The sequence below is a fragment of the Pieris brassicae genome, chromosome 2 (assembly GCF_905147105.1).
Source record: "Pieris brassicae chromosome 2, ilPieBrab1.1, whole genome shotgun sequence".
NCBI lineage: Eukaryota > Metazoa > Arthropoda > Insecta > Lepidoptera > Pieridae > Pieris > Pieris brassicae.
This window is the reverse complement of record NC_059666.1, coordinates 7,530,997-7,544,793: the sequence shown is the minus strand read 5'-3', so window position 1 is coordinate 7,544,793 and position 13,797 is coordinate 7,530,997. Positions and strand designations below refer to the sequence as shown.

General features: G+C 33.3%; 1 protein-coding gene across 3 annotated transcripts; it reads left to right on the top strand.

The window, feature by feature from the left end:
- The first annotated feature begins 774 nt into the window (after positions 1-774).
- LOC123720544 (peroxisomal acyl-coenzyme A oxidase 3-like) lies at positions 775-12,597 on the top strand. 3 transcript variants are annotated; one of them, XM_045677202.1, is made up of 14 exons: positions 775-867; positions 1,160-1,373; positions 1,685-1,822; positions 1,902-2,217; positions 2,803-2,974; positions 3,426-3,565; positions 4,413-4,555; positions 5,320-5,422; positions 5,994-6,131; positions 8,597-8,830; positions 9,656-9,810; positions 10,522-10,653; positions 11,537-11,689; positions 12,233-12,597. In XM_045677202.1, the coding sequence occupies exons 2-14, from the start codon at positions 1,212-1,214 to the stop codon at positions 12,341-12,343; spliced, it is 2,097 nt and encodes a 698-aa protein (XP_045533158.1). In that variant the 5' UTR covers positions 775-867; positions 1,160-1,211; the 3' UTR covers positions 12,344-12,597. The 3 variants fall into 3 exon arrangements, with proteins under 3 accessions (XP_045533158.1, XP_045533160.1, XP_045533159.1); XM_045677204.1 differs by having other exon boundaries at positions 808-888; XM_045677203.1 differs by having other exon boundaries at positions 816-899.
- The last annotated feature ends 1,200 nt before the right edge of the window (positions 12,598-13,797 follow it).

Sequence of the window (13,797 nt, the reverse complement as noted above, 5' to 3'; positions counted from 1 at the left end):
AAAATCATATTAGCTTTTATTGCTATGCCCTAGATACAACAACTTATTGGAAGCAGTTTTATTATTTTTGTTTCATTATACAAAATAAATGGAATGCCAATTAATATTACTAGTATTTAAAAATATATATTTATCAGTTATTTTGTATAGTGTATGAGACGCAATCCAATCACACGAGAATGTGAGTTGTGAGTGACAAAAATTAATGAAGACATGGCTAAGAATTGTATATTGTACTTTTACTACTTGATATCAATGACTACTAAATAAAAATTAAACATCTCATTGCTAGACCATTCTTTTAGTTGGTAATAATTTTCATTTGGTAATAAGTCATTAAAATTATTACGGACCATACACGACAGAACCAGTGTTGCCATATCAGACGATTTCCCCCTAGATTTAGGGGTTTCTCGACCGAGTTAGGAGCAGAATCCCCATATTCTGAAAGAATCTTTGGTTTTTTTAAAGGAAATTTCAAAAACACGCCAAATATTGTTCTTTTGCTATTACATATCACGTTCCTGATTTTAGAACTAACTTGAAGTACGAATACGTCGTAAAAATAGGAAAAGTGTGGTTAACCTTACTAAATTTATATTCGTTTAACCAAAAAGCGAATAAAACCTTTCATTTCCCAACAATCCCTATATGACTGCCGCTTTAAAGAATCGCGCCATGGCCCATGCCACCATTCGCTTGGTGGGGGCATCCTAGGAGATTTCTGGGGGAAATCAAATTAGTCTGGGGGTACGTCGCCGAGAACATCTGGCAACACAGGGCAGAACTTTCGTAGCAACTAGTTTAGTAAATATATAAGGTGTCATTATTTACATATTCTTACAATTTACAAATTATTAACCAAAGGTTGGTAATTTTACTGAATAGGTAATTATTATGTAAGTTTTAGGATTAAATTTCTATTAAAATCCACACAATTAAATTATTGTATTCTAAGTTGTGTTTAGATATCTGATTTAATATTATTATATTTAAAACGTTTTGAACATTTCCGTTTTCTAATATTTCTCCCTAAAACATAATTCTTAACATCGTGAATTATATTATAGCCTTAATTTATGCGAATAATATATATTTCGTTACTTAAATAGTTACTTATTTGTGAAAGTGAACTTATTCTAAATATTGTTTAACACAGGTAGAGTTACATCCGTTGTCAGTAGAGACACCGAAAGAAAATAAAATTAAATATGGATTTTGGTAAGCCTAATACAAGAATGTCAGACGCTGAACTTCGGTACTATTTTCCGGATCTGCCTTCTGGACCTCTGGACAAGTACAGAAAGAAGGCAACATTTGACTGGCGGCGAATGAAACTCGTTTACGATACTTTGGAATCAATTCAATTGAAAGTAAGCTGTTTTGAAAAAGACATTCCAATTTTTTAATAGCATTTGGTATTGATTTATATTAAGGTTTTATTAGTAAAAGTTTTAAGTTATGTGTAAATATGTATACAATGGTTTTACACACATTATATTTAGCTAAAATAATCTAACTCTTGTCTACTATCAACTGTTTATCATTCCATTCCGTTGAGCAATAATTGTAGAAAATTGTATATCAGGCCTTTAATGAGAGCATAGCCTACTAAAAATTTGTGACTTGAGTTCAATAAATTATAATTCAATAAATATTAAATTAATAACATGTTGTGTTTTAGAATGATATCTGGAGTTTTATGGAGGGACATCCTTTATTCAAACACCCAGATAAGTCTCTTTCTATGGATGAGCAGAGAAACATTGCTGTCAAGAGAATGTATGCTTATTATAATGAACGCTTCTTACCTATTGAAAAAGTAACTATTTTAATAAAAACTCTTAATGTATGCCACGCTTTGTTTATTGTTGTAATAGATTTCATAATTTTGTTATTAGATAGCCCAAGATCCTAGAATATTTCAAGCAGAGGCAGAAGCACTCTTCATGTTTGACAGCTCCTTAGCCGTCAAAGTCTCCCTTACTTTTCGAATGTTCTCTAACACAATCCAAGGCAGTGGTAGAGGACATCATTATGATATTATTGAGGATATTGAGAAAGCTCGAATTGGTGGCTGTTTTGCACTTACAGAAGTTTCTCATGGTTCAAATGCAAAGGGTATGAGAACAACAGCTACATATTGTCCAGAAAAGAAGCAGTTTATATTACATTCACCAGATTTTGAAGCGGCCAAGTTCTGGGTTGGTTGTTTAGGTATGTATCTTATTTATTCTATTGGTAACTTATTTTTCTCAAAATTCCTTTTTCTCAATCCTAACTCATGAATGTATTAAACAAAAAATTAAAATTTACTAATGTATTATCTTGTTTTGTCATATATGTATTAATCTAAATACTTTAAAAATAACTTTCATTCATTCATACATAAACATTAATTCTAATCACAAGTATCTTACTTGTATTAACACTTTGCATAATGTATTTGAACTGATCCAAAGGTCAATATTAAAGTCTGCTGTTTAAAAACTACAGAGTAAAAACCAACAAATATGGAATAGTTTTCAAACATAGCTTTTATTGGAAAACCAAACAATTATTTTAAGGGTTTTTTTTGTCTTGTGTTTAAGGATATCTGCAAAGACAGCTTATTGTAAAGTCGTTAGCGTTTTTGTTTTAAAACAACATATTAACATAAATTTACATTACAAAAAAATCATTTCAATCATTTAAATTAATTAATTCTGCTTTATTGTTTGATTGGCTTGATTATAACTACGGACTAAAGTCTCTCACTTAATAAACACAATGTGAATAAACCTAATATGGGAATGTTATCAGGCAATTGTGCTACCCACGCCATCGTCTATGCGATGCTGATATCAAAGGGCACAAACCACGGCCTGCATTCGTTCATTGTCCCCATCCGTGACCCCAAGACCCTCAAGCCGTTCGCTGGCGTCATCGTCGGTGACATTGGGGAGAAAATTGGTCTCAACGGTGTGGATAATGGGTATGTTAATAGATTTCGAATAAATCATTTAATAATCCAGTATCGCCAAAGTTCTATATAGGCGGAGTCTCGATAATTCAACGTATAAGCAATGAATGTTATTTGCAAATAGAACATTCTATTGGTGCAGCAGCAGGGATTTGAATGTATGAGTTTCAGGTTGAGAGTCGCGCAAGAAAGAAGGCAAAGGTGACAAAATGTTATAGAATAAAAAAAGAACATGAACTTACATTACTTATTATTATTATTATTACTGATTTGGTAAAATGGTAACAAACGTGATACTGACGCCTAAATTTCATAATAAATTCACATATTAATTCTTCAGTATCAGGACATAATAAAATGGTAGCAACTCACTTATTATTGGGGATTTCATAGATCTGATTTTGTTATTACGTCCACAAATCTAATTTGTGTGAAAAATAAACAATATTTTCACGTATTTCAGATTTGTTATGTTCAATAACTACCACATTCCAAAAGATTTAGCTTTGGACAAGTTGGGTGGCGTGGATGATAATGGGGATTATAAGACGCCATTCCGGGATCCTAATAAGAGATTTGGTGCTGCCTTAGGGGTGTTATCAGGTAACACATGTTTTAATATATCAAATACAAAAAATACACGTCGAATTAATAGCCTTCTCCGGTAAGTTTAAAGTTGGTTAAATAATATTAGCAACCTAACCCGGCTATACAGAAATACAGCAAAGATAGCTGTTTTTTTTTCCAATCATAGTATAATATTAAATTTAAAATATAATATGTTACTACAAAATAAATTAATAAAAGCACTTTTTAGATACAATTTCTTTCTTAATAAAATCTACCAAGAAACCAAAATTATGACGATTAAACAACTATATGTATATAGCACCTGTATCTTATTTAAAAAAAAAACTTAAATAACTCACTCCATAGTAGCTTATCATTTAAAAAAATCAAACAACTACACGCAATACTCGTCGACCGAGTTTGCTTATCATGCCGAAGCCGCGTACAAATTACTTGAAGAAGTCTATTAAGCAATTCAAAAGGGCATTAAAGATACATGTCAGAGTAAACCTATTAGACCTAAATTAGGACGGGTAGTGGCGACGAGAACATGTGGCAATCGAATGGTGGAAGATCCAGTAGTTTTGAAGTCATATTGTTTCGTTGCAAATTATAAAAAGACTCACTTTCAATAGGTAATTTAAATAGGAATAATAATCTTTTTGACCATAGAATAACATCTGGTTCTCAAATATCATCAATGATAATCTGTGCTTACCAAATAACGGTCCCAGGTTTGATTTACAGCGAAACAATTATTCTTTCTGGTTTATTTAGACGCAATAATGTCAGAAGAATGTCCTAATTGGCGTTACAGCATCATTAAGACAAATATAAATATGTCACGATGTGCTATTTTAAATAATATCTTTAATTAAAGGTGGTCGAGTGCACATAACTTCAATATCAACGAACTATCTCCAAAAGGCGATAGTGATAGCTGTGAGATATTCCGGAGTGAGGAAACAGTTTGGTGCCGATGATGGTTCCGAGGAAACTACTATATTGGAATATCAACAACAGGTATTCTATACTTTATTAGATATATAAACTTTTTTGGCGCTTCTTTCAGCAAGTTTTATTATTTTATTTTATGGCTTATTGCGTGTTGTTCCCATGAGAATGTAAGTGCGTGCGACTATTTCACCATGCCTCCTGCTGATAGAGGATCTTTAACAATCTGAGACAAATCTTTGTTTTTTACTTATTTTATTATTATTAATTACTTAAGATGTCATGTGGAATTTGGTGTAATGGTTGCAGCTCCTTACATACATTGTGTAAAACAAAAAACTTGACGATTAAAAAGAGTGGCGGAGAGTTTATTGCCAGTTCTCTTCCGTTCTACGCTCTTGATTTGAGAGCTGGTAGTAAATGTAAAATTAGAAGCATTTATTATGTATTTCTTTTTTGACTTTCATAATTGTACATTGTGTTATATGATTGAATGATTTTGACTTTGTACAACCTGGAGAATAATAATAAAATTCACGAAAACATCTTTCTTAATTTTGTTAAAGTCAGTTAAATTTGTGCCAGATACATTGCTCTTCGATGAGAAAAATACAATCGAAATCTATAATTTAGGAATCGTTATGAAACATTAGTAACAAAAAACGTAAAGTAAAATGCTGTTGTTTGTCCCGCGATACTGTGGAATGTTATCCACGTCTCACAAAAAGTCTGTGATATTTTTCTCTTGCAAAACTTGTCCTGATGTTAACGGATATAAATCTAATTTCGGTGATTCATTTATATTTTTAAAAAGCTTTTATTTTTGATTTCAGCAAATACGTCTGTTGCCATATTTAGCGACTACGTACGCGTTACGTATATTCTGTTCGTGGTTCGGAACTGAGCATGTAAAAATGACAATTGACAATATGATGGGTGAGATTCCTATTTTATATAATTAATTGTAAGTTAGCAACTCTCCAGCGTGCGACTCTTAATCCTGATGATGTAGGTTCGAGCCTCAGCTATGCACTATTCGACTTTCAACGTGAGCATTTAACTCTCGCTCGGTGATTTCCTTCATATCGCTAGGATTGCATCTAAGGCATGCCTTAGACACTTCTGTGCTGATAAGCCTTGCATTTTACAAAAACAAATGATCACGAAACATATACAGATATCAGAAGGACAAGACAAGAGTTCTAGCGCCACTGGTTTAGTTTTTCTATTCAAAAGTTATTTCTTCATTTAGGTACAATTTGTACACTTATGCATGTCAAATTTAGGCCATCCGTTAATCAGTCTACCAGAAGATCTTGTTCTGAGAGAGAAAAAAAGGTTGCGCTGGTCAATCGTCCTTCTACACGCCGTCTTTGCAGCTACTTTCCTGCAGCAGATATCAGGCCCGCTCTTCTCCCATATCGTATTAATATCGTTCAAGAATATTCTAACTGCTGTCCTATTGATAATTAAAAATATGAGAGATTATATCTAGATTTCTTTTCAGGTGTAACAGATAAAGCAGCTGATAAAGGTATTGAGATGCACGCTCTGTCGTGTGCTATAAAGCCTTTGAGTGGGTGGAGCGCGCGTGACGCCATACAGAATTGCCGAGAGGCTTGCGGTGGGCACGGATACCTACAAGGTAATGTTTATTAATTGAGATCCCGATATCATCATCATCATCATCAATAGTTATACAGCCCCTTGTGGCCCTCAGACTCCTTCGCCGTCGCATATTGTTTCGAGGTCTTTGACAACTCCATCCCACCAACACAACCTCGGTCTACCGGGTTTTCTCTTGTCACCGGTTTGTAAGTTCAGTAATGACCTTAGAGTTTTGTCGTTCTTCATTCGGTGCACATGTCCCAGCCACTTGAGCCTGTTGCGCTGCTGTTAAAGTTCTTCATTGTAGCGAATACGCCAAACACCGTTATCGCAAACAGGATCAAGGATTCTTCGAAGAATCTTCAGCTCGAAAATAAGGCGAGAGCTCTCGTCTTTCTTGCTAAGGGTCCAGGTTTCAGAACCATAAGTGAGCACTGGTCGCAGAAGAGTTTTGTACAGAACAAGCTTGGTATTCTTTCTGAGAAGTCGTGATCGGAAATATCTATGAAGGCCAATATAGCAGCGATTTGCCATCATTACGAGACTCCGATATAAGTATCTCTTTACTTACAACAACCTAACCTAACAAAAAACTAACAATTGTAATTCATATATATGTTATTTAGTAAATTTGTTGATGCATCATACATAGTCCAATTTGGTATTAATGTTCTCTACAATTCTGCCTCGTAATTATATATAAGTAGAAAACTAGGCAGTAGATATATGCTCAAAAAGAAGATTTAAGAATCTTTTTTTTTTATTTCATTTTATATTAGTTACATGTTCTTTTATTTTCTTTTTACGTTCACTATATATGCACTTCTTGTACTTTACTCTCTGTAGGTGTTTTGTTTTTTTTCCATATTTGGGTTGCCTGGTAGAAATCGCTTGTTAGCGATAAGGCCCACCGTTGCCTAGAAACTCATGTAACCTGTTAAGAAAACATTAAGAAAACACTTTTTAAACGGATTAAAGCTATGTATTATTATTATAAACGAATAATTTTTTACATCATTTTAAAATTTAAATTTTTCCGAGGTTTCACGTGCTTACCAGAGTGCATGGTGACGGTGACCACGCACGTATGAATATGTTATGTAACCTGTTTTTTTATATGTATGGTAGCGAAGTGTAAACAAATAAATATTCTGTAACTAAATAGCGATTCCAATAGGTAAGCGTCAAGTTAGTTTTTAAAATAGATGGCTCAGTTTGCATATGAAATTGACAAATTTAATCAAAGTAACAGCGTTTTTTAACCTTATCCCGTGTCACGTCACAGCGTGTTTTGAGGGCAGTTTTTGCCGCGCACCACCACTATGTGGAACCAGCTGCCTACTGAAGTATTTCCTAACCCATTCCTCTTCTACGTAATCGTAAGACTATTAATTTACTAGCAACATTTTTTTATTTATTAACAAGGTTGACGTTACTAAAAGATCCATCATGCGGTGTTGACTGAACACTTACTTATTTTGTTAGTGATGTACCCTATCAACGTTTTTTAATGTGATTAAATTATATCAACGTCCAACAAACGTCCATGCAACGGATAACGTTTCAAATCGAAAGTTCCGTCCTTGTTCGACGTGTTGCGCTTAAAATGTTGCTATGAATAATAAAAATGAAATAAGCCTTTATTCTAGTACTACATAATTAGAATTACAAGTCGAAACACATTAAGTCTATGTCATTAGGTTTATCATTAGTACACGACCTCCGACGGATTGAAGGCCTCCAAATTTTTCCACTTGCCCCTCATCCTCCATTTTCCAATCTCTCGCTATCCCTTTTATTCCATCTTCTCAGGTTTTAGGTGGGCGTCCTCTCATTCCCACTGGGCCATTCCAAGTAAGGATCTTGTTGACCCATCTGTCATCACAAACACTGGCTATGAGTACATAACTTTATGTTTTAAAAGCGCTTCATAACCTGCCTTATGAGCTCCCACCACACCCCATTATATGAGAAACATATGGTTTTCGTGTTGTTAAAGGTTTTTTTTTTAATTTTTGTGTATGAGTGTTTAATTGTAGACAGTGTAAACTCTATATAACGAAACTGAAGGGACTGTGCCTTGTACGAATTTCTTATAAAGTTCGTATGCATGATACCGATAGTCGAGTTTATTGCGGGCTAGGATAATAAAGCGACAAAAGAACGTACACAGCTGCGCAGTTTTTATGACTATTACTCAATTGTTATAGTTATTGAGAGTAATGCTTTGTAGAGTGTATCATTGTACAAGCTAAACCAACCAAATAAATTGATTTCGACGCTTTAGGGCTTTCGACGTTAAATCATGACACTGTATTTTTAGTAAATTCTTTTTTTATATATGTAAGAAATAGGTTTTTATCGTTGTTAACCTTAAAGGGGTTTAGATGAATTGGATCTTTTAAGTGGCAAAGTTGTGTTACAGATTACATCATTTATTTTGCTCTATGTCTGGTATATACGTATATACCTATATTTTACTCATTTGATTTTTCCTTACAGCGGCACGTATCGGCGATATTCGTAACGATAATGATGCCAATTGTACGTACGAGGGTGAGAACAGTCTTCTTGTTCAGCAGACCAGCAATTGGTTGTTAGGTCTTTGGCCTCAGAGGAATAGTCTTACAGCAGAACATTCTCCCCTTGGTTCCTTGGGATTCCTGCAGGAGGTCGACAATGTTCTAACTGAGGCCTGTAGAGTGAAAAATGTTCAGGATATGATTAATCCTCAAAGTAAGTGTTGTTTTAATTATAAAATGTACAAATCATTATTAATTTCATATACAACGATTATTAAGTTTCAGTCATTGAAGGAAGATTATCATCTTCTATTTTTATGTCATCTTGTGTGTTAGATACCGTACTTGTTATATGATCTATGGTACACTTGTCTAAACCAGCAGTTTACACCCTCTAAGATGTCTATAGAATAGTGGCAATTGCGGGCTGCATTTGCCCCTCTGCATGCCTATTCTATAAAAAAATGTAATTTGAAACTAAATCCTTTGAAGAATTGGTTTTCTTTTGAAATCACGTTAAATACTTTTTGATTATAGAATAAGGCCTATGAACTAAGGCAAGCATTTACCTTGGATCTGTCTAATCCATATAAGAGTCTATAGATATAATTCAAAATTTCTTGGGCCATTCTTTTATGACCTTCATATTTGGTTTATCCATTATCCATTCAAGTAGAATGAGTTGCTTTATCTATCGTAATATGCAATTTAAAGTTTGTTTCGTATTATTATCTGAATGTAGAAAAGAAATGAATATATATCAATAAAGTAAAAATACAATCATAGACAAATTTATGGTAAAAAATCTAAGTGCAGTGTTAATTGAATAAAAATCTGTGCATTTGTTCAAGAGAGATAGGGCTGCCTTGTGAGTATATGTCTTTATAAATATTTGTTTTGTATAATTCAAGCCTTCCCAAAGTAATTAGGCAGAGACCACAAACGTCTATTGATGATTACATATAACTCGCTTCATCTAGTCTCATTTAATTATATTAATAGATATTTTAAATAATAATTGGTATTATTAAATTTTCAGACCTAATACAAATATATAAATGGCTCACAGCATACACTCTTAAAATGACCTATGAAAAAGTTAACAAACTAAAACAGTATGGACGAACCAATTTACAGGCAAAGAACGAATCGCAGTCATACAATGCTGTCAATTTATCTATTGTCTATGGAGAGGTTAGTGTAATGTGTGAGTTGCCACTCCAGTGTAAGACCACTATGTGGTACCAGCTGCCCACTGAAGTATTTCCGAACCAATTCGAGTTAGGGTCCTTCAAGAATAGAGCGTATCAATTCTTTAAAGGCCGGCAACGCACTTGCGAGGCTTGGCAATGTGAGGGTCCACTTAACAGCAGGCGAGCTTACTGCCCCTTTGCCTCCTATTATATAAAAATGAGGCTCTTGTTTCTTATATGCAAAACGTTTTTCTTAGCTGGAGTCATAAGTCCTTAGGGATTTTTTGAAAGTATTTTTAATTATCAATGGAAAATACTAGCGCATTTCCTAATTTGTTTTTTAATCGAGCAGTAAAAATATTTCCCCTTTGTAAATCAAATTTAAATCTAGTTTTAACAACTGTCAAATCCCTTTTTTTATATATGTAGTTTGACAAATCATACATTGCACAAGACGACTTTGTGACTTGTAATACTGAGAATTAGACGTCTATGTTAGTAAACAGTGTGACCTGATTTTATTTATTTATTAATACTTTGATGCATACAGAAGTAAAATACAAATGACATTATTAAATGAAAAGAGGTCCAACGGCCTTATCGCTTTCAAGCGACCAGGCAAGCACTGTGAGAAAAAAACTTTAATAAAAGTACAACAAATGATTTTATTGTTCTTTAGTCAAAATGTAAAATTGCGTATATTTAATTACAGAACTTCATCCTGAACCACTTCTACAAGACAGTGCAGCAGTTTGAAGATATTTCATGTCGAAGAGTTCTACTCAAACTTGTATCATTGTACGGCGCTTTCTTATTGGAGAAACATATGGCGACGTTATACATTGTGAGTTGACTACAAATCACTATATTTGATTTTTTTTATCTCTAAAGGAGTCTGGATATCTCTTATATTTTCTTAAATCGATATACATAATGTATCGCTAATTTAACGTACTATTCGTGCTATTTTAAGTTTAATATATTGTTATTTTTGACATTATCATATTGGCTTAGTAGTGTAAGTATAATATATGTATTTTTGTAAATAATATCTTATTTACAATTCAGTGTAAATTCTATATAACGACATTGAAGGGACTCTGCATTGTATGGCGTTATAGAGAGTTGTCGTTAAATGGACAGAAAAACAACGTATAGATAATCCATGACTCCTACTTATTAGTCATGGTCAACACCAGTCTAATCGTGCAAGCAATCTCAATTTGTAAACAAAAGAAGGAATTTAGAAGAAGGGAGAAACTTAGAAAGTTCGTATGCATGATGCTGACAGACAAAAGAAACATGAAGGACCTCGTCTGCCACCATGGTGACGCTGCGTTGTCATTTTTTAAACCAACTTCAATCGGCTGTATCGCGAAAACGCAGTGACGTAGGACCTTAATTGACTGGACCAAATCAATTCGTACTGACGTAAACTGCAATCTACCTCGATGGGAAACTTGTGCAAATCATATACCTAAATGCTCACCAGCTCCCTAACTATTTATATAAATACGTTATTTTATTTGAGGGAAGAGTCTACCGTATCGACGGGATGAAAATGTTTAACATTTTCTATTATTTTCTTTATCGTAAAATTTTCGACCCAAAACCATAACAATCGGTCCAACCGTTCTCGAGCTATGTAGAAAGCCAACTTTGTTCTGTATATTGAGATTGGTGACTTTCATGGAATTATCTCAAACGCATTCATTATATAATTCCAGGGAGGTTATTTCTCAAAAGACCAAGGTTTATTTCTACGTGAGGGGATACTGCTACTTTGTGGTGAAATTGCACCAGAAGCTATCGCACTAGTTGATACCCTGGCGCCGCCTGACTGGTGCCTTAACTCTGTGTTAGGCATGGCTGATGGAGAGGTAACTACTTCTAAACAATTTTAATAAAACATATCTTGTTAAATGCACATAAGGAAAAGAGAAAAGAGCTGTGTGACTCCAGTATAGCAAAAATGTATTACCGAGTCAGAAATGTAGAAAGTTACCATGAGCCATTTTTTATAGTACAGGGGGCAACGGGGCAGGAGGCTCGCCAGATGTTAAACGCTACGTCCATGGACACGCAATTGCGTTGCCGGCCTTTGCCCTTGCTTAGTATGAACTATTTGAGTGAAATTTTAGCCCACCTACAATAAATTGGAATCTTGAAATTTACACTATGTTCATCATGTTTTGAAATTAATAATTTATTTTAGAGTTTCTAACTTTATTTTTATATATGATCAAATGAACACTTGCTATATATTGAATTGAAACTGAAGATATACAATTTAACTAGAAGAATATCTTTAGAATTGAATTAATTAAAAATAATAATTTACATTAATACAAAAAAAAGAGACTAGTAAGGAAGAAAGTGTATAATTCGAAAAACTTTCCCTTATAATTGATGAATTTTTTTAGGCATACAAACACATACAGAATAATGTGATGACCTACCCGCGATCTATGACACGGCCGGATTGGTGGAAAGACGTGGTCTACTGGGACACATATGTACAGTCGAAACTTTGAGATTTGTTCTAAGAATCAATTGGTTGGGGGAAAATATACTTTAATATGTGCATTTTAATACAAGTCAAAGTATCAATTTTATTGATCGCGCTACTATTTTGGTAATTAATGTTAAATAGAGCAACAAAGTTGACAGCATAATTCGTTCTTTTTTTAAATGTGTTTGTTAGTTTTGACAAACAAAATCTTGACTGATTTTTTTTATATAAATGTATTTTTGTGATGGTTTTTAGTTTTAAGCGAATGTTACTCATGATATTTACAATGTTTTATACTTTTTAATGTTATTGGGGATGTAATATTTTTATACAATGTTTTGATAATAAATAATTTTTATATCAGCTGGACTATTTTATTAAAAAAAAACACCAAAAAGTGTTTATTTACGTTCCATACTTTTTAGTTAATTAAAAAGTGACATTTTCTTAATTTTATTTAACTCGCTTATAGAACTCCAATCGTCAACCGGTTTCGACCTTTTCCTAACTTTTACAAAGTAAGAAAAAGCCTTTACACAACCCGTAACAATGATTCATATAAAGCACATAAACGTCGGACATTTTACCACTCTTATTTTTTTTTAAAGATATTTGAAAATAAATCGCTTTTCAATTTGGTATATTCTTAATAAAAGATATACCCTTAGAACTGGAATAATTGAAATAAATAATTAAATCCAACGATTGCCTTTCATTTACATACCAAATTAGTTCTGTCAATCAGTCTTCGCATTTAACTTACTTGATAGCATGTTTTAACCATGGCAGGACATCTGCTTTTTCTATTAAGTGGGCTATTTTTTAATTAGTAAGTATTATTGATGATTAACATTTCCTATTGTTTGTCACGTATTGGTCATATATGAACTTTGTACTCCGTCGTGTAACGTAATGTAAAAAAATTGCGGTCTCGTGGAACTCTGATTGATATTCTTGAGTTGCACATAGTTTTTACGAATAAGAAAGTCGCCCCATATTAGCAAATCTGTGTGAGAGAAGATCTCTAAAAATCACAACCAACTTAAAACTTCGTTAAGTATTAGTTCCATGATTATTAGTACTAAGAACAGCGGAACGGAAGCTAAGAACAGATCCAAATGGAAAGTTCAGGAGGGTCAAAAAGGGGCCCATACTGCATAACACAAAGAAACGGAAATTACAATAACTAACGTAGACTAAGTATTATAACAAAACTAATACTCATTTGATATGTATTTTTTACAGTATCGAATTAAAGTGGCTTTATTATTATTATTCATAACTTTATTTATTTATATTATCATTAGCACGTATACAGTTTGTAAACAGTGTTCCATAGATATAGACATACAAATTATATACTGGTGCATGATCATCTATTAGGGCTTTTACCTTAGCTATAATTAATTTACAAAGAAGTTTCACTTATGACTTGTGTACTTTGTACGCACACATTTTTTTGTATGCATTTGATGT